Source organism: Podarcis bocagei (genome assembly GCF_964188305.1).
Source record: "Podarcis bocagei genome assembly, chromosome: 2".
Lineage (NCBI taxonomy): Eukaryota > Metazoa > Chordata > Lepidosauria > Squamata > Lacertidae > Podarcis > Podarcis bocagei.
Genome location: NC_138126.1, coordinates 23,011,849 through 23,033,414, shown reverse-complemented (window position 1 = coordinate 23,033,414; position 21,566 = coordinate 23,011,849). Strand labels below are relative to the sequence as shown.

The 21,566-nt window shown below is 51.2% G+C and overlaps 1 protein-coding gene across 1 annotated transcript; it reads left to right on the top strand.

The window, feature by feature from the left end:
* Window positions 1-1,536: 1,536 nt before the first annotated feature.
* TRIM41 (tripartite motif containing 41) lies at window positions 1,537-19,882 on the top strand. The gene is made up of 6 exons (XM_081182422.1): window positions 1,537-3,062; window positions 4,695-4,790; window positions 5,573-5,803; window positions 6,731-6,753; window positions 16,354-16,481; window positions 17,989-19,882. The coding sequence occupies exons 1-6, from the start codon at window positions 2,115-2,117 to the stop codon at window positions 18,510-18,512; spliced, it is 1,950 nt and encodes a 649-aa protein (XP_081038548.1). The 5' UTR covers window positions 1,537-2,114; the 3' UTR covers window positions 18,513-19,882.
* Window positions 19,883-21,566: the final 1,684 nt, after the last annotated feature.

The following is a 21,566-nucleotide window of genomic DNA, read 5'->3' as shown; positions in this document are numbered from 1 at the left end:
AAGCTAAATCCTTCGAAGACAGAGGTCCTGTGGCTGGGACGGGGCGATATGGGATTGGGGGGGCAACTCCCATCTCTTGCGGGGGTGCAATTAGTGCCAGCACCGTCCGTTAAGAGTTTGGGTGTAATCTTCGACACCTCCCTTTCCATGGAGGCGCAGATTGCAGCTATAACAAAGGCGGCATTTTTCCATCTCTGCCAAGCTAAGCAGTTGGCTCCTTACCTCTCTCGCCCTGACCTAGCCACTGTGATCCACGCGACGGTCACCTCCAGACTGGATTATTGTAACTCGCTCTACGTGGGGCTGCCCTTGAGACTGACCCAGAAACTCCAGCGGGTGCAGAATGCTGCAGCGAGACTCCTTACAGGGTCCTCGCTGCGAGATCACATTCACCCGGTGCTATACCAGCTGCACTGGCTCCCGGTGGAGTACAGGATCAGGTTTAAGGTGCTGGTTTTAACCTTTAAAGCCCTATACGGCCTAGGACCCTCGTACCTACGGGACCGCCTCTCCTGGTATGCCCCACAGAGAAACCTACGGTCTTCAAATAAAAACATCCTGAAGGTCCCAGGCCTCAGAGAGGTTAGGCTGGCCTCAACTAGAGCCAGGGCTTTTTCGGCTGTGGCTCCGATCTGGTGGAACGCTCTGTCACAAGAGACCAGGGCCTTGCGGGACTTGACATCTTTCCGCAGGGCCTGCAAGACAGAGCTGTTCCACCAGGCCTTTGGCTAGGGCACAGCCTGACTCCCTCCCTCGGCAATCTTCGCAGAGCTCTGGCCCAATGGTTGCCAGTGGCTTGAATTAATTAGTTTTTATAATGAATGATTTTAGAATGTTGTTTATGTTGTACTTTTGTACTGTTTTATTGTTGTTAGCCGCCCTGAGCCCGGCTTCGGCTGGGGAGGGCGGGATATAAATAAAATTTATTATTATTATTTATTATGATCTGGTTGCATGCAACAAAGGCCTACTCTACTCAAGCTGTCCACTTAAAAAGCCTCTCCCAGGCTGCATTCTGACAGCGTTGTTTTTGTAAATTTGAAAATTAACTATTTCACACGAAACAAGAGCCTGCTCTTTCTGGCATGCGACTCTTTTCCTTGCTGGTAAAATCTTTCGCATTTTGCATCTGCTGCTGCGTGATCACCGCTCAGCTACCCTGAAACACTCGATTTTCTTTCCTTCCTTCCTTGCAACTGTTGCGGCCATAATCGCAAGCCTGGTGCACTTTTCATCCCTACTCAGGAAATTCCTTCTGGAAATCTGCATTCAATTCCATCCCAGGAGCCCAGCTGGTGCCCAGCCCCAATGTACGGGTCCTTCTGGGCCCAAGCAGCCCAAGCCTTTCCTGGGACCAGAAACCTGCTCGGTGGCTCTTTCACCCACTTCCCCTTCCAGGCCGGCTGCAGCTCCGCCTCGCCCGCCCATCTCACAGATGCGCCACCCTAGGCGACCATAGAGACGCAAACAACGTAGAGCGGCCTCCGGTTTCCGGCGCATTTCCTCGAAGGAATAGGGCTTTCCTGTTTAGCGGCCGCGGCGGCTTCGCGTCTCTCTAACCCTGGAGCTCTTTCAGTAAAACAAGCGCTGCGAGCCAGCCGGGAACTCGGTGTAGCCCAGAGGATTCGGCTGCGGGTAGAAAGGCCCCGTTCTCCCCACCAGCCACCGCCTCCCCGCCCCCTCCCACGCCGCATCATAGAAACCCCCCGCGGGTTGCTAGAGCGGCGCCGTAGCCCCGCCCTTCTCTTCCGGAGCCGAGGCGCACTTAACCGCCATAGAGACGCGGGCGGCGGCGGCGGCGGAGCCTCGGCGTGGCCAGTTGGGCGGCGGGAGTGGAGCGCGTGCCGAGGCGGCTTCTTGTTTCAGGGCTGGGCGGGGGGAGCCCGGAAGGGCCTCGGGCGGTTGGGCCTCGGGCGGTTGTACCTGCGACCAGGTGAGCCGCGGGGGGGGGAGGGGGGTTCCCCTCGGGCGGCGCCCCCATAACTGAGGCGCCGTGAGGAGAAGGGCTCAGCAGTGCCGAGGGGAGCGGCCTTGTGAGCGGGAGGAAGGCGCCTCCCTTCAAGGGGGGAGGCGAGGGAAGTGTGTGGGGCGACTGGGAAGAGCTCGGGGTCCCCATGGCGGCGGCGGCGCCCGCCAGTAGCGGCTCCCGGGCCGCCCCCAACCCGGTGGCGACCCTCCACGAGGAGGCGGTGTGCGCCATCTGCCTGGACTACTTCATCGACCCGGTGTCCATCGGCTGCGGCCACAACTTCTGCCGCGTGTGCATCACTCAGCTGTGGGGCTCGGGCTCGGAGGAAGGGGACGACGCGGGCGCCTCCGGCTCGGACGGAGGGTACGGGCCCGGCTCCGACGCGGGCGCGGATGACGGAGGGGTCGACGACCTGGGGCCGGAGGAGGACGCCGACCCCGACGAAGACGACCTGGAGGACAACGAGTACTTGGATGATGGCGGGGACATGGAAGAGGAGGAGGAGGTCGTGTCTCGGGAGGAGGAGTTCGACGACGAAGAGGACGACGTGTGGGATGATGAAGACGAGAGAGCGTACTGGGCCCAGCGCCCCGGGTCCGATGACATGTGGGACGATGACATGGGGAACGACTTGCTGTTCGACAGCTACGACGACGACGAGGTGATGGACGAGGAAGAGGAGCCGGAGGATGAGTATACCGTGCCCCCGACCCCGCCGACCCCCCAGATGCGCCCGGCTTTCAGCTGCCCCCAGTGCCGCAAGGTCTTCCCTCGCCGCAGCTTCCGCCCCAACCTTCAGCTGGCCAATATGGTGCAGATTATCCGCCAGATGCACCCGCAGCCATTCAACTCCGTGGCGGTGTCCACGGAGGCCGTGGAACTGGCGGCAGCAGGAGATTCATCCGGATCGCCTTCCGTGTTAGCGGCGGGACGAGCTCTGAGTGCTGAGCGAACCCTGTGCGAGAAGCACCAGGAGCCCCTCAAGCTTTTCTGTGAGGCAGATGAAGAGCCCATCTGTGTTGTGTGCAGAGAATCGCGGGCCCATAAGCACCACAGCGTCATGCCGCTGGAAGAGGTTGTGCAAGAATACAAGGTATGCAGGAGGCTGGGGTCAATGTGAATGTTAGGACTGTACAGTCTGAACCTATAGTACAGTAGTACCTGGGGTTAAGTACTTAATTTGTTCCAGAGGTCCGTTCTTAACCTGAAACTGTTCTTAACCTGAAGCACCACTCCTACTGCCGCCATGCCACCAGAGCACAATTTCTGTTCTCATCCTGAAGCAAAATTCATAACCCGAGGTAATATTTCTGGGTTAGCGGAGTCTGTAACCTGAAGTGTGTGTAACCTGAAGTGTCTGTAACCTGAGGTACCACTATATGTGTCCTCTTGCTTAGGGGAACATCTGTTCTGTGTGTCGTGCTACTGGCAAAGAGGCAAGGGGCGTAGCCCTGTGCTAGAACTTATGCAAAACATCCCAGGTTCAAATCCTAACATTTCTAGTGAAAGCCTTTTATGTAGCAAAGCTAGGATAGTCCACTGACTGAGTTGCATCTTGTCAGAGTTGACAATATTGGACTAGATGGACTTAGGGTGTGTCCGTTTAAGGCAGCCTTCTATTCATAAAATCTTTTATTTTTGGATTAGGACTTTAGGAGTTTTCTAACAATTGCAGTCGGTTGATCTGTATGATAATTGCTGATATGCAGTAAGAAACAATAAAGGGATAAAAGCTCTATTGTTTAACTTCTATTACTCTTCAAAGCATTTCATTTGTATTTTGTGCCTAACATCCAGTTATATAACTAGAAAACCTGTATGAAGAATGCATGAATTTTATGTTTCACTTTATGCACACCAGTGGCACAAACTTCGGTATGCCACTTGTGAGTGGCATGCAGATGTGTGTTGAACTTTTTTAAAAAATGCTGCATGTAGCTTCTTTTTAGTTTTATTACTACTACTAGAATCTAAATTTTGCACTTTGATTTCCCTCTGTGAACACTGATGTGCAGTACAGAAAGCTCAATCTCCTTCAGGATGATGTATTTGTATGCATTTCTTCATGCAACTAGGTCAGTAAGACCCTGAGGGGCAGAACAGAGGAATGAGAGATAACATTAAGCAAATATTTTCCATTGGACACTATCTGATTTCAAATCCTTTATTAAAAAAACAGGCAATAAACTTTTATAGTTTAACCTCCACCCCCCTGAATCCTTAAGCTATAGGGACTAGAAACTTGTGCTCCCTTTTCTAAACAATAGCTGAGATTTTCAGGATTTGTGGAAGCAGTTGTGTGGAGGCTACAACTGTTTATACCAGTTGCATCCAAGTGTGACAAGTAGGTGGCCAGAAAGCAATGATCTGAAAAGTGGAGGCATGATATAAACTTTTTTTTTAAAAGGGCAAATGTCTTTGAGTAACAAGTTTATTCCCAAGCTCTTACTCCAGGCATAGGCAAACTCCGGCCCGCCAGCCGTTTGGGACTACAATTCCCATCATTCCCAGCTAACAGGACCAGTGGTCAAGGATTATGGGAATTGTAGTCCCAAACATCTGGAAGGCCGGAGTTTGCCTATGCCTGTCCTACTCCTTATGTATGAACAGGAAGCTCTGTAAAATGTAATTGGACCATTTATTCTATTTGCAGTGTCTTTAGAATTCAGACACTGAAGCAACTTGAATGGCTGTTTCTCCAAGGTTCTAGTATTTTATTTTTCAGGCCAAACTTCAAGGCCACTTGGATCCACTGAAGAAGAAACTGGAGACTGTTATGAAGCAGAAGTCGGTCGAACAGGAGAAAATAGCAGACCTCAGGGTAAGTTACAAGCTTATTTTATCCTCCTGCAAACCACCTGAAAAGAAGAGAGAGCTTGGTTTTTTTCAGATGATGGATGCACATGTTGCAGCAGGTGGAATCTTGGAAAGAGGCATTTTCTTACACGAGAGAAAGGGGGAAATGTCTAAGATGGTACCTCCCATCCCCATTATTTTCTAAGTTACATTTCATATTTTTTAAAAAATGTTTCCCATTGATCAATGTTTGTGGATTGGTTGCATTGTTTCTATGGATAGTACTGAGATTCCGTGCTTATAATGTGAATTCGGTAGCTTATAAAGGGGCTTAAGTAAAGGTTAAAGGGACTCCTGACCATTAGGTCCAGTTGTGGCCAACTCTGGGGTTGCGGCGCTCATCTCGCTTTATTGGCTGAGGGAGCCGGCGTACAGCTTCTGGGTCATGTGGCCAGCATGACTAAGCCGCCTCTGGTGAACCAGAGCAGCGCAGGGAAACACTGTTTATCTTCCCGTCGGAGTGGTACCTATTTATCTACTTGCACTTTGAGGTGCTTTCGAACTGCTAGGTTGGCAGGAGCAGGGACCGAGCAACGGGAGCTCACCCCGTCGCGGGGATTTGAACCCCGACCTTCTGATTGGCAAGTCCTAGGCTCTGTGGTTTAACCCGCAGCGCCACCCGCGTCCCTCATAAAGGGGCTTACCTGCTAAGAAAAGAGGTGCATAATTCCAGTGTGCTTCGCCATGAAACCTTTGCTCCAGCCACCTTCACGCTTGCTTTCCTCACCCTTACCTATCCTCCCGCAGAACAAGATGAAGCTCGATATGAAAGACTTTGAGGCGGACTTTGAGCGGCTGCACCAGTTCCTCATTGGGGAGCAGGCGCTGATGCTGCACCAGCTGGAGGACCGCTACGAGGTGCTTCTTGCCAGCCAGAGTAACAACGTCTCCCACCTCGAGGAGCAAGCTGCTGCCCTCAGCCGCCTCATTGCAGAAGCGGAGGACAAGAGCAAGCAGGATGGCTTGCAGATGATCAAGGTGAATGAATCCCTTTTCTACTTGCCTGGCTTCAGGGTGACCAGTGGCCAAGAATCTGCCCGGCTGTGGTGCCACAGTGATTTACAAGTGGTACAGTGGTACAGATCCTGGGCACAAAGAGTTTAGTGTAGGATTGTGGTTTTTTTAAGTGTGAGTTTGCTATATGGAATTCGAGTAGCTCTAATTCAGGGGTCAGCAAACTTTTTCAGTAGTTGGCCAGTCCACTGTTCCTCATACCTTGTCGGGGGCCGGACTATATCTGGGGGGGGGGGGATGAACGAATTCCTATGCTCCACAAATAACCCAGAGATGCATTTTAAATAAAAGCACACATTCTACTCATGTAAAAACACGCTGACTCCCGGACCGTCCACGGGCTGGATTTAGAAGGCAGTTGGGCCAGATCTGGCCCCCAGGCCTTTGTTTACCTACCCATGATCTAATTCCATGAGACAGACTTGTCTTCGACGATTCCAATGCAGGGGTGGGGAACCTGTGGCCTTTTATATGTTGCTTGAGTACAACTCCCCTCATTTCTGAACTGTTGGCCATGCTGGCAGACAGATGGAGTCCAGTGATGTCTGGAAGATAACACTATTCTTTCTCTGCTCATAAAGTCTAGAATGTAAGACCACCACCACCAATAAGACCACCCTGTGCAGGAAATAATAATGTTGAAGATTTGGAGATTCTAAGGGTGTTGACTTTATAAATTCCCTGGGCAAATAATCATTATATTCAGTCCTCCTAAGGGTTACGTCTGAACATTCAGCCCTTCCTTGTACTAGGAAGTCACTGCTGCATGCTCCCTCTCAGTAGGACTGGAAGAGATCAAATCTTCATCTTAAGTGGCTACAGACTCTTAAATTTTGTTTTCCCCCACATTTGCCTGTCTTCCTGACTTTTTTGTCTCTTCTTTTTTTCTAGGACTTCAAAGGCACTTTAGTCAGGTTAGTTGATGTTGGTTTTTGCTTTCAATTTCTCCTTGACGGTTACCCTGTGTGTATCTGAAAGGCCTTGAGATGTTTGGTAGTTTTCCATCTGCTCATTTGATCAAACTCCATGAATGATAAGAGATCTGCAGCTTCCACAGTCCATAAATCTCTGGCACTGGTGTCTCAAGGCCATCTTAAGGTAGCCTCTGCTTTGTCAGCCGAGGTTCTCCAATTTTTGCCATCAGCTGCCCACCCCCAGGGAAAAATACATTTGAGGGAATAATCTAAAGGCACATCATGCACCAACCTTGCTGAAGCAAAGCAGGTTTGGTGCTGGTTAGCCTTTGGAATTGCTGCAGTATTTCGGTGCATGGTGGCATAGTTGCTACTGCTTCATAAAATCCAGATCTGCATAAAACGTTTTTCACAGAGTCTAATTGAAGCAGTGTTCGAAACTCCCATTGTTCTAATCGCATTTTGCGACGGGGAATTTCATTAGTTCGAGCAGTTTCTGAGCTGCGGGTGCAGTACTGCACCCAAGATTTCAGATTAAAACTGCAGAGTGGAAGGAAAGGAGGACCTTTTTCCGCCTCCTCACTTCCAGGTACTCTCTGAAGACTGGAAAAGAGACCCTCTTAAGAATATTGGGGGGGGGGCAGCAGAAGGAATAGGTCATGTGAAAAATGAACTTCATATTTTAGCTGCAGTTCATTCATTTTCAGCTTTGTATTGTTATAAAAAAGGATGCCTAGACATTCAGTTGCTGCACCCATAACCGAGGTTTAATGTACCATTTAGCTCCTAGCTTTCATACCTCAGTTTCTAACACTGAATTGAAGTCTATAATTGTGTTTGACTCTCCCAGATCAAGGGAAGGCAGAGTAACTTGAAAGGCTAAATGTTTACAGAGTGGGTATTAAGAAGCTTTGTTAAAACACATAGTAACATCTTACCCAGCAATTTCTCCTTTGAGTCAACAGACAGGTGTTTGTGTAAGCTATCAAAAATGACATTTCCCGGCACCGCTAAAAATTTGTTTTGTTTATTTGTTTCGTAAAATTTCTTTACTGCTTGTGTATATTTTTCTAAAAACCCTCAAAGGAATTTACAAAAAGAATAAAACAGTAAGATTATCATTAAAAAAAATTGTTTACACAGCTATTTAAAATATGTGCTAAACTAAAAACATGAGAAAAATACATCTGTGGTAGGCTTGTCTGAACAAAAATGTTTCTAGAAGGAGCTGAAAAGAATACACAGTGGAGGCGCCTGCCTGCTATCAAACTGCTGGAAATAAGGCCCCATGAACTGGTGTATGTTTTCAAAGTCACTCAGTACTTTACAGGTGGATGAAAAGAAATAATTACATTTTTAAAAAATCAGGTTTTTTATTTAAATTGGATTTTTAAAATAAAATGCTTTTGGAGGAAAAAAATCTTTCTAAAGATAGTTTTCTATTTAAGTTACATTATAGTCCAAAGGCCATCAGGAAATAAGGATTTGTTTTAAGTTTTTCATGTGTGCTGAAACTCAGTCTAAGTTTTTTTTAAAAAAAATAAAATAAAAATGTTTAACCACATCAGTCAACAAACATGGATACATATGCTATAATGTTATTGCTTTAGTTAAACAACAACAACAACAATTTATTATTTATACCCCGTCCATCTGGCTGGGTTAAATTACTTAAACAAATTTAATTAAATAAATGATTATTTTTCTCCTTCCAATAAAGTACAGCAGAAAAGTTGTCCAAATATAAACAGTTAACTTATTAAACCTCATAATAATTTCATAATTATCTATGTATTTCTAATAGTATAACCGAATCAGTAATTTTTGATATAACTGTAAAAACTACTCTGAAAATGTATTATTCCAAAAATGAAACCTTCACCTCGTTGTAAATATTAAGATTATACCAGCAGGAATGCCTTTCTGTAAAAAAAAGGATTTAGATCAAGTCTTGCTGACTAGTGATTTAAATCGTGATTTAAATCAAATCCACCCTGGTACTTTGCCTAACAGTCTGGCTCCCCTAGACCTGAGGCTATCCTCCCCTGACCTCCAAGACCGTGTGCCCCTGAATACCAGTTGCTAGGAGCTTCATTCAGGTGCTGCTTGTGGACCTTCCCGGGACATCTGATGGTCCACTGCGATGTCCAGCGTCAGGGAAGAGTTAGAAGTTTCCAGTTTCTCAGAGGGAGAAAGCATTCCCCAAGGGGGGAAGGAGAGCAGTGAATCTAATAGAAGACAACAACAGGGAGGGACCAGCTGTTCACAGGAAAGGCAAGGGTTCAGTTCTAGCTCAGATTCGGAGGAGGGGAGATACAAGCCAGCTCTAGCCAGGAGGTTAGAAAAAAGAGCAGGAAAGCAAAAGGAAGGGCGCTGTCAGAGCTGCTTGAAGATCCTAGCTCACAGAGGATCACGCTAGCCAGCGATCATTAAGTAAAAGTCTTTATTGAATTGCAGTTTCCATTCTCACGCTGCTGCGCGCAACTCTACGTCTAGTAGCTAGATCGGCGAAGCTCCATCTGAGTCTCCGCCCCTTGTGCACCAACTTAATATCCTAGCCCTGCTCCACCTTTTCCGCCTGACTGTCCTCCTCTGGGTCCCTCTACCCCCCGGGGTTTCTTCCTTCCTGGATTCTTCTGACGCTGACCCGGACCCTCCTGCCTCCTTGCGCCGGGCTTTAGGACCTGGTTCCCTTTCCGGGCTGCTTACTGCGCCGCCTTCCTCTGCATTTGAACTTGGCGCGCGCGCCCAACCTTCCACTTTCCTCTTAACCGTTTCTTCGCTCCCCGATGGAGGTGTGGCCACTCCTGACTCATGCCCTCCCTCCTGTGGTGAGCTGCCAGCGCTTGCCCCCTGGCTCCCTTCTTCTTCCCTGCTCCCTGGCGGTGACGCTGGTCCCGATTTCCAACTGCTCTCCCCTGAGTCCCCTCTGGCTCTATCTTCCTGGGGTGCCCCCCTAGACTCCCCCCTTGCCCTGGCCACTGGTGCTCCTTTCTGTGAATCCTCTGATTCACTGGAAAGACTAGGAGATCTCGGGTCGTCGTCATCACTCATCTTTTCTTCTGCCTCCTCCCCTTCGCTCTCTGTTTCCTCCCTTGGCCTTGCCTCTGCTCCTAAATCCCTGACATCCATCCCCCCCTCGAAGCCCCCCATTCCCCCCTCCCCTCCTTCCGGTGCTGGAGCTGGGTGCTGCTGTTGCAAAGGGACGAACGTCGGATATCGTTCGCTTCCCGTGGCGGGCCTCCATCTGAAGTCTCGCGGGTCTCCCTCCCTGCTCTCGTCGACGACGGTCACCTCCGCTTCCATCTCTGTGCCGCCGTGCTCGAAACCAGGGTCGTCCCCGAAAACGTCCATGTCCGTTTCTCCCTCACTTCCTCCTGGCGGCGTTGCTCGTCCTGGGCCTTCCAGCCACCTTCTGCGGAACTGCTCCTCTGGTCTATCGTCCCACCAATACGAGGGTTCTGATGCAGATCCCGAGGGTGACCCCTCCGGGGAACGGACGTCTTGTGTCGGGTCCTCTTCCGAGTCGAACCCCCGGAAAGTGCTGGCCGAAAGCGTGGGCGTGAAAAGCCAGTCGTCGAAAAAGTCTGCTGGCATAGGTCTATGTGGGAAGAGGGCATGAAACTCGTCTTTGAGTAGAGGTTCGTCCAAGGCGTAGCCCGGCACCCAGCTGTTCGCACTGGCCGGGGTGCCCTCCTTGGCGAGAAAGTATTCTACCCCCTCTTCCCCCCATCTGGAGTCCAAAATCTCCGTGACTTCGTTGATGCGCTCCTTCTGTGCCACTCCCGCGTGCCCTGTTCTGTCTCTGACCGGACTCGGCGCCGTTCCGGGTTCCTGGAACCTGTGCGGTGCCTTGTAGGGAGTGAGCACCGATCTGTGGAACACCGGATGCATTCTGGAACCCTCCGGAAGTGCCAGTCTGAAAGCTACCGGGTTGACCTGCTCTTCGACTTGGTAGGGCCCCAGTTGTTTATGCCCTAGTTTCTTCTTGGCCAACGACCTGGCCGGCACTGCGTGGGCTGCTAACCAGACCCAGTCTCCCACGTGGAGCTCTTCGCCAACCCTTCTGTGTCTGTCCGCTTGTACCTTGTATGCGTGTTTGGCCAGCTCCAGGTGGCGCCTCAGCTGATCGTGGACTTCCTGCAGCTCCGACGCGAACGCATCTGCCGTCTGCGGCTCCCCCTCCCCCATTCTTTCCAGTCCCGGGAAGGTTCTGGGGTGCCTCCCGTTGTTGGCGAAGAACGGCGTGACCCCCGTGGACACGTGCTTCGTGTTGTTGTAGGCGAACTCGGCAAGCGGCAGGTAATCCACCCACGTCGCAGGCTGTTGATTCGCATAGCATCTCAGGTACTGCTGCATGATGGCATTGACCCGCTCCGCTTGCCCGTTGGTCTGCGGGTGTCTCGCCGACGCCAGGTTGATCTTGACGTTCAGGAAGCCCATCAGCTTCTGCCAGAAATTCGAGATGAACTGCCGCCCGCGGTCGGACAGAATAGACCGTGGCAGACCGTGAACCTTGAACACGTGGTCTATGAACAGTTTGGCGGTTTGCTCCGCCGTGGCCACCTTAGCACACGGAATGAAATGGGCCATCTTGGAAAACAGGTCCACCACCACCAGCACTGCCGTCTTGCCCCTCGAGCTGGGCAGATCTGTGACAAAGTCCAGAGCCACCCTTTCCCAAGGTTCGACCGGAGTTTGCAGCGGTTCCAACAGTCCGGCCGGCGGTCTGTGCACTGGTTTGGCCCTCTGGCAGGTGTCACACCTCGCCACGTAGTCTGCGACCTCCCCTCTCATTCCAGGCCACCAGAAATCCCTGGCTACTAATTCCACCGTCTTCTCCTTGCCAAAGTGCCCGGCTGTGGGCGCGTCGTGCAGCTGCTGCAGCACCTTGGCGCGAAGGTCGTCTCCCGGCACGTAGATGGCCCCTTTACGGATGAGCAATCCATCTCGTAGCTGGAAACCGTCGGCCACAGCCTTGCCCCTTTGCACCTCTGCCATCTTTGCTTGCGCGAAGGAGTCATCCTGCAACGCTCGTCGCACCGCCTCCAGGTCCACGGTGGCCGCGGCGCACGCCCATACTGTTGGTGCGAAGATGTGCATGGCTGCCGCTGGCGTTGCGTCCTCCAGATACTGTGGCTTACGGGAGAGGGCGTCCGCCATGATGTTAGTGTCCCCCGGGACATACTCTATGCGGAAGTCGAAGTTCGCAAAAAACTCAGCCCAGCGTATCTGCCTCTGGTTTAGGAACTGTGCCGTGCGCCAGTGCTCCAGATTCTTGTGGTCCGTGCAAACCTGCACCGTGTGCTTGGCGCCGATCAGGAAGTGCCGCCACGCTTTGAACGCTGCATGAATGGCCAGCAACTCCCTGTCCCAGATGGTGTAGTTCTGCTCGGACTTGCTGAGCTTCCTGGAGTAAAATGCTCCCGGTCGCCACACCCCCTGCTGGTCCTTTTGCAGCAGGACCGCCCCCACGGCTCTGTCCGAGGCGTCTGTCTCCACCCTCATCGGCCTGCTGGGGTTGACGTGAAGCAGCTGCTCTTCCGACGCGAAGAGACGCTTGAGTGCCTGAAAGGACTGCTCCGCCTCCTCCGTCCAAACGAACTTCTTTTTCTTGGAGCTAAGCGTGTCTGTGATGGCTGCTGTCTGCATAGCGAAGCCCTTGATAAACTTGCGATAGAAGTTCGCAAAGCCGACAAACCTTTGGACCTCTTTCCGGTTGCGTGGGCTCTTCCAGTCCAATACCGCTCGAACCTTGGCGCTGTCCATGGCGAGCCCCTTGTCAGACAACTTGTAGCCCAGAAAATCCACCTCCGTCACGTCGAATTGGCACTTCTCCAGCTTGGCGTAGAGCCTATGTTGCTTTAGTCTGGTCAGCACTTCCTTGACGTGCCTGTCATGCTCCTGCTGCGATTCCGAAAAGATCAGGATGTCATCTAAGAAACAGACGCACGTCTTGTAGAGAAGTCCCGCCAACACGTGATGCATGAAAGCTTGAAAAACGTGGGAGCCATTTTGCAGTCCAAAAGGCATAACTCTGTATTCGTAGGTACCCAGTGGCGTGAACATGGCCGTCTTCCACTCATCCCCCTCCCGCATGCGAATGAGGTTGTACGCCCCTCGCAGGTCTAATTTGGTGAACACTTTTCCCTTTCGCACCTTCGCCAGGAGGTCGTCGATTCGGGGCATGGGGAAGTCCGACGGCTTGGTCACACTGTTTAAAATGCGATAGTCCACGACCAGTCTTTTTTGGGGCGTGTCTCGCTTTTTAACAAAGAATACAGGACTGCCCCCCGCTGCCTTGGACTCTCGGATGAAACCGCGCTCCAAATTATGATCGATGAACTCTTTGAGTTCCTGCAGCTCGTCCTCCGACATGGAATACAGTTTCCCTTTAGGCAGCGCCGCCCCCGGCAGCAGGTCAATTTTGCAGTCATATGGTCTGTGAGGGGGTAGCCTGTCCGCCTCCTTCTCGCAGAAAACTTCCAAAAATTCTGCGTACTTGTGGGGAATCGCTTGCAGCGTGCCTAGCAGCAGCTGTGACTCCTCTTCCTCTCCTTCCTGCCGGTGCACGATGCAGTGTTCAGCACAAAAGGAAGAGCCGAAGACCAGCTGCCTCTGGTACCAAGCCAGCGTTGGGCTGTGCTTGTCCAGCCAACTCATTCCCAATACAATGGGCGTATCCGATAGTTGAGTGACATTGAAGCTGATGATTTCTTTGTGATTCCCAAGTCGCATCGCCATTGGCGGCGTCTGCTTCACCACTTGCCCCCCTAGCAACTCCCTGCCATCCACCGTGACAACCTGCAGGGGCAGTGTGGCCGGCAGCAACTGTATAGCGTGCTTGTCGACAAAGTCCTGCCCTATAAAGTCCGCGTTGCTGCCCGAGTCCACTGTGATGGGCACGTCCATGGTGATTCCATTGGGCAGCTGGAGAGATGCGGTGAGCCTCACCACTGGTTTGGGCGGGAGGGGGTTCACGGGCTGTAAAATCTCTGGGGACTGCGGCACTAACACGTCTGGCTGGGCCCCAGGGCCTCTTCCTCCAGCCAGACTGCTTCGTTTCCCTGCTGTGTTCCTCCTTGCTGCGTTGCTGCAGTCACCATTGCCGAGGCTGCAGTGAGCTTGTGGAGCCTCTGGGGACACTCTTTCGCCATATGCCCTGGCTCCTCACAGACGTAACACTTCCTGTTCCCTCTAGGAGGCTTCGCTTTCACTGCTGCCGGTGCTAGGGCTCTGGTTGCTGACTGAGCCCTTGCACCTCCAACCTCCATAGGTTCGGCTCCTCCTCCTGGCGGAGGCGTGGATTGCGCCCGCGCTGCTTCTCTGGGAAGGAAGGAGGGGCCCCTGGCTGGTTCGCGCCCTCCACGCCCTTCGTCCCTGCTCCACGGGCGTTCTTCCAGCCTCACCCCCACTGCCAGTGCCCTCTGAACGACCTCCTGGGTGGTTCGGAGTCTCTCCCCCCTCGCGATCTCATCTTTAATCGAGCTGTGCAACCCCTCCCAAAAGAGGTCTCTTACAGGGGCCGAATCTCTGTCCCATTCCAGGGCACTGACCAAGGCGAAAAAGCGGGCATGGTACTGCCTGACGCTGGCCCTCCCTTGTCTTAGCCCATGCACCTCCTTCCGGGCAAGATCCACGTCAATGCTTGATAAAAAACACCCATCCATCGCTTTAATAAAGGCATCTGCATTCTGGAGCGCCGGATCCTTATCTCTCCATAAATTGCGTAGCCATGCTTTAGCATCCCCATGCAAATGAGACATGATGAATCCCACTCTCTCTTGCTCATCTCTAAAGTCTTTATGCAGCAGTTGCAGTGCGCACAGTACGTCTGCTCTAAAGTTGGGATACTGTTGCAGGTTCCCATCGAAGTGAGAGACCAGCCCGCCTGTGCGTCTCGCCAACCCAATTCCCTCCTGCCGGGGTGTCTGCTTTGTCAGCACATCTAACCTGACCTGGAGATCCCTGCAGGCGGCAGCTGCCTCCTCCTCTCTCTTCCTGGATGCGAGAGCCTCGGCATTCAGTTGTGCCACTGCTTTTCTGAGTTCCTCTATCTGCTGCTCCGCCGTCATGTCGTCTGCCGTTCGTGAGCTCGCTAGTGGGCACCTGCTTCTCTCCCCTCCTCGAGGTTGTAGATGCCCACAATTGAGTGAGACGGAGCTTACTGTCAGAGCTGCTTGAAGATCCTAGCTCACAGAGGATCACGCTAGCCAGCGATCATTAAGTAAAAGTCTTTATTGAATTGCAGTTTCCATTCTCACGCTGCTGCGCGCAACTCTACGTCTAGTAGCTAGATCGGCGAAGCTCCGTCTGAGTCTCCGCCCCTTGTGCACCAACTTAATATCCTAGCCCTGCTCCACCTTTTCCGCCTGACTGTCCTCCTCTGGGTCCCTCTACCCCCCGGGGTTTCTTCCTTCCTGGATTCTTCTGACGCTGACCCAGACCCTCCTGCCTCCTTGCGCCGGGCTTTAGGACCTGGTTCCCTTTCCGGGCTGCTTACTGCGCCGCCTTCCTCTGCATTTGAACTTGGCGCGCGCGCCCAACCTTCCACTTTCCTCTTAACCGTTTCTTCGCTCCCCGATGGAGGTGTGGCCACTCCTGACTCATGCCCTCCCTCCTGTGGTGAGCTGCCAGCGCTTGCCCCCTGGCTCCCTTCTTCTTCCCTGCTCCCTGGCGGTGACGCTGGTCCCGATTTCCAACTGCTCTCCCCTGAGTCCCCTCTGGCTCTATCTTCCTGGGGTGCCCCCCTAGACTCCCCCCTTGCCCTGGCCACTGGTGCTCCTTTCTGTGAATCCTCTGATTCACTGGAAAGACTAGGAGATCTCGGGTCGTCGTCATCACTCATCTTTTCTTCTGCCTCCTCCCCTTCGCTCTCTGTTTCCTCCCTTGGCCTTGCCTCTGCTCCTAAATCCCTGACAGGCGCGTTCGACATTTTGAGAGTGGCTGGTCACGGAGAAGCAGAGCTCAGAAGGTATCTGAAATAAGTGACTCTGAGGAATAATATTTAAGAACCGTTTATAAGATTGTTTTGTTAATACGCAATAAAAGTTACAAAAGAACAAGAAGCGTTTGTGTGGGGATCTGAAGAGGACAACGACCAGTCCTGACATCCAGATGCTGGACTAGATGGGCCTTTGGTCAGATCCAGAACGGCTCTTCTTATGTTCCCATTTTTTTACTGCAAAACTGTTAACAAGTTCACAAATCTATGGATCAATATTTGAGCTCGTTACGGAGAGCACAGCGTACGAGAAGTAAGCTTGGAATCTTGGCAGAATTCATTGAACCTTGTTCTTGAAGGTGAGGACCAAAAAGTGTGAAAAGCCACCTTGTCGTCTCACCTCTTTGTTAGCTTAATCTCCTCGCTTCTGTTCCCTCTCAGTGTGCAGTGTTCTTGTGTTAAAAGCAAAGGATTGAAGCGGACTGTTAGGTGCCGCTGCAGCAATATGGAGGAGGTTGGACGAGCCGAGCTAGGAATAGTCCCATGTCCCATTGTGGTGTGGGCGGTCGTGTTCCTTTCTTCTGAACCAATGCTTTATCCCCTGGCTGCCAAGCCCACCCTTAACGTATTTGTGCTCTAAATTATCAACTTGCCAGGTGTGAGAACATTACGTTCCAGGATCCAGAGATGGTGCCAGTGGATGCAGGAAAGAAATTTCGAAACTACTTCCTTATAGACGTCTTAATGAAGAAGATGGGGAAGATCTTCTGCCAAGTCCCTCAAGGTAAAAGGCTCCTGGCTCCTCCTTGCTGCTGTGTCTCCTGCTCCTGTAGTCAATTGAAGCAACTGCTTAAGGGATGTGGGTGGACTTTTGCAGTATAGCTGTGTTGGCAGAGCATGAGGCTCTTACCCTCAGGGTTGTGAGTTTGAGCCCCACGTTGGGCAAAATATTCCTTCATTGGACTAGATGACCCCCCCATCCCCTTCAACTCTGCAGTTCTATGAAAAGACAAAAAGCATTGAGATTGTCTTTTGGAGGTAGTGCAGCACAGTGGTAAAGAGACTGAACTGAAAACCAGGAAGTTTCACTATGACCATTAGCTCACTGAGTAGTCTGAGACATATGACTATTCCATAAGCTTCTGCCCTGTATCTGCTATCATATCGGTGCTGATTCACCATCTTTATGGTTAAAGCTTTGGGAACACCAATATAGATAGGAGCTTCTTTCCACTCACCATCAGAATTTCATACACTGACATATCAGAGTTGGCCTGAGTGGGAAGCTGACCACTAGGCTGGTGTGCTAGGGCTATGTCTTTATTGATTTCCCCTCCTTCTCATTCTGTATGAACTGGTGAAATTCTAGAGCTTGGAAAACCACTTTTTACGCTGTGACTCTGCTCTCATAATACATCCATTAAGGTAAAAAGGTAAAGGACGCCTGGACAGTTAAGTCGAGTCAAAGGCTTGCAGTGCTCATCTCGCTTTCAGGCCAAGGTCCACTGACAGCTTTCCGGGTCATGTGGCCAGCAGGACTAAACCGCTTCTGCTGCGGTGGGACACCGTGACAGAAACCAGAGCGCACGAAAACACTGTTTACCTTCCTGCTGCAGCAGTGGCTATTTATCTACTTGCACTGGTGTACTTTCTGCTAGGTTGGCAGGAGCTGGGACAGAGCAATGGAAGCTCACCCTGTCGCAGGGATTCAAACTGCTGGCCTTCTGATCAGCAAGCCCAAGAGGCTCAGTGGTTTAGATCACAGCGCCACCCACCTCCCTAAAACATCCATTATATTGTATGGGAATGAGCAGAGGCCAATCTGTCGTGTAAAATATGCCAAGGCCGAAGTAGCTGTCTTCACAGTCATGTTGCATGTGTGTAATTGAGCAAATGAAAGATTTTAATTTTGTATAGGGTGTAAATCTTGAGCTGCCACTTGACCACGCCTGTATTAAAGACTTCCTGTGTATTTGCATCATAAACTACAATGGTTATTACCATCCCCGTGGGCTAGAAACTGCTGAATTAAAACCAGCTGTGGGAGTTGTCCTGTTCTGTGAGAGGTGGTCACTGCCATGCCAGAGCCCTTCTTAAGGACATGGTTCCATTCAACTCTTGAGAGTAACTTTGCTATTAACCTGCCCTGAGCCATTTGAATAAGGCAGGCTGAATCGGAGGAATTCCATGCTTGGAACCTGCTAAATGTATACGGAACCAAATGCGCAACCTCCTTTTTTTAGCGTTTTGTTTTCTTGATCTCTTTCTCTCTCTCTCTCTCTTTCCTGCAGCTGAATTGATTCTGGACCCCGAGACGGCCCACCCGCGCCTCACCGTTTCCTCGGACTGCCTTGGCGTCCGGCTCGGAGAGCGCTGGCGGGACCTGCCCGACAGCCCCAAGCGCTTCGACTCCGACTACTGCGTTCTGGCCTTGCAGGGTTTCACCTACGGCCGCCACTACTGGGAAGTGGAGGTGGGGGGCCGGCGGGGGTGGGCTGTGGGGGTGGCCCGCGAATCGGCCCGGCGCAAAGAGAAGTCCGCCGGCGGCGGCTCCCACCAGAAACGGGAGATCTGGTGCGTGGGGACCAACGGCAAGAAGTACCAGGCTCTGACGACCACTGAGCAGACCTCCCTTTCCCCATCTGAGAAGCTCCGCCGCTTCTGCGTCTTCCTGGACTATGAACGGGGCCAGCTGAGCTTCTACAATGCCGAGAGCATGGGCCATATCCATACCTTCAACGCCTCGTTCCGCGAGCGCATCTTCCCCTTCTTCCGCATTCTTTCTAAGGGGACCCGCATCAAAATCTGCAATTGATACGGTCGCTGCTGTTTCTCTTGCACGTAGCTAAATGCAACCCCCTCCCTAGCGATAAATCCTCCTGTCACAGCCGATTGACCCTGACAAGATCCCTGGTCTGTTTCAGTGTTGGACCTTGGAGGATTCCTTACCTTGCTGTCTTCTTGTGGGTTCGCTCTGAGCAGGGGTTCCCACCCCCACTTCCATACATCTATTATTGCACAGATAACCTTTTTTTGGTGCTCGGCCAGATAAATTTTTATTTCTTTCCTGTGGCTCACTTCCATCCTAGCAAGAATCTCTTTCTCTTCCCCCACGGGGTTCTCTTTCCTCCTGTCCTCCAGGATCTCTGGGACCTGGATCTCTCTGACGAGCTGAGGCCCATTTGGCATGTCGCTCTCTGACAGTGGTGGCTGAGTAGTCGGAGGTTCATCTTTGACATTCCAAAGACACTTGAACTGTCTTACGCCAGGCCCTCGGGTCTTGTGGATTGTGTTAACTTTTGGTGCCCAGACAAGATAGCTAGTCCCAACATGTTCTTGGAGCTGTATCCAGTCCATGCTGTGAATCAGTTCGTTCTCTCTCCCCCCCCCCCCCGTCCCCCTGCCTTGCCGTCCCAAGGCACCAGTCACCTCCTGAAACCACCTAATAGTGCTGAGTACATCTAAATTCAACTCTACACAGAATTGTCCAGCCTGGTTTCCTGTTCGGGTATAGTTCCTTCTTCAACTTCCTCAGTGTCTTGTCTCCTGATGATCTCCTGTTTTGCATCTTCCAGTGTTTACACACATCAGATTTCATTTTATTTTTACGGAACGCATAGGAGCCAGTTTTGCCCCTCTGTTCCAGGTGTGGTTTGGATGCCCCTGTTTGTCCCTCTTTCCTTTATGTTATCCCCATCTCTTATACCTGGAGGGAGGTATTCATCAATAATACTAGTAAGATAGAAAGATAGATATAACGGCCATTTGGGAGGTGGGGGTGGAGAAATGACAGGTCCAAGGGTGGTTGTTATTTTCTGGGGCACCATTGGAGTGCTGTGGCTCTTGGGATGAATGTAATCCCACTAGGAGCTTTGGTGATCAAACTTCATCACTGCTGCCTCACACACCCCTCACCCTTGTAGGACTTAATTAACTTATTTTTAATTGCTTTTTCCTCTCACGCCCCAGGATCTGCAGTGTGGAGTCTCTTCTCTCCTGACTGCAAGACACTGGAGGCCTTAGCTGTGCCAGCTGTTATGTGTTGGTTCCCCCGCCCCCTCAATTCTTTTTGGCATTACAGAGCTCCTTTTGAACTATTTTTCGCTATATATGTAAAAAAGACTTACAATGGAGATCTAGTTTTTTGGGAAAAGTTGAGTAAATAAATACAATTCTACAAGTGAACTCTTGTGTTTATGGTCTGTTCAAATATTGAAAATGGGCTGCCATCTCTTAGGGCTGCCATACAACCTCTGGGTCTTCCTAAGAAAAGCGCGGGGTATCCTGGTTTTTACTTTTTGAAATATGGCAACACCTCCCTCCCTCTCTCTCTCTCTCTCTCTCTCTCTCTCTCTCTCTCTCCCCGACACACAGAGAGAGGGAGGGAGGAAGTGTCTATACAGTGGTACCTCGGGTTAAGTACTTAATTCGTTCTGGAGGTCCGTTCTTAACCTGAAACTGTTCTTAACCTGAAGCACCACTTTAGCTAATGGGGCCTCCTGCTGCCGCTGCGCCAACGAAGCACAGTTTCTGTTCTCATCCCAAAGCAAAGTTCTTAACCCGAGGTACTATTTCTGGGTTAGCGGAGTCTGTAACCTGAAGCATCTGTAACATGAAGCGTATGTAACCCGAGGTACCACTGTATAGGGAAGATGGGAAACTGCCTTATGGTATGTCAGGCTGCTGCACAATATTGTCTCCCAGGGTCTCCCAACCTTAGCTGGAACTGGGACCTGCTTGTATGGAAAACGTGTATTCCTTTCTAGCTGTCAGTAGACACCTGGGCCAAGTGCTTTTAGCCCTAGCCACATCATTGGCCTTGTCGCCATGGATGCAGGAAGGATCTGGGGAAGAGGTCCTTCTGTTTCCTTCTTCCAAGCTAGTGATCTGACAGGCACTGTGTGAGCATAGACCTGGCTGCTGGATTGGGCTAGGAAATCCCCAAGCGTATGCCAATAGCCGGAGTGCATTTTTACTTGTCCCCCTCTCAAAAAACAACAAAACACCTTTCTAAAGTTTTAAATCACTCTGATGCCACAGTGACTACAGAACTCTCATGTTAGCGGGGGAGATTTCAGAAAATATCTGAGGTCCAGCACCAAGGGCCTTCTGGCAGTTCCCTAACTGCGAGAAGCAAAACTACAGGGAACCAGGCAGAGGGCCTTCTTGGTAGTGGCGCCCGCCCTGTGGAACACCCTCCCATCAGATGTCAAGGAAATAAACAACTATCTGACTTTTAGGAGACATCTGTTTGAAGCCGCCCAGAGTGGCTGGGGAAACCCAGCTAGATGGGCGGGGTACAAATAATTTTTTTAAAAATTATATCTACAATTGCCCTATTAAAACATTTACATTCTGCCTGACTAGAGCCCTCAAAGACAGCACTGCAGAAATTAATACATAACAGAGACCTGATTCTTTTTTTAAAGGCCCAGTAATGACCACATAAGCTGAGAGCCCAAAACTCTTCCGCCTTGTGGGATATCTTGGAGAGACACACAAATCTGGAGTGAAGTCCCTAAGGCTGGCGTCTTGTACGCTTCCTTCTGGCAACTGCTGCTGCCAAGCTGGTGCTAAACGTCTTGCTCTGCTTTCCTTTGGAGCACAGCAGCAAGGCCGAGAGAAGGGTCTTGTCTTATCTAGGCAGCCCAGGACTTCCATACACACTGCCCCGGCTTGCACCCCTGGGAGGTCACTTGGTTGCTGCCAAAAACAACACGGGAGGCCACGTCTACAAGTCTCCCTGCACCACCTCCAACAAAACTGCTCTGGGTTTTTCCCAACCCCCAAACCAGATTTGGGGAGGGTGTGCGGGGAATGGAAGTTCCATTGCGCAAATGGAGCAACTTCATTGGTGAACACTCACTAA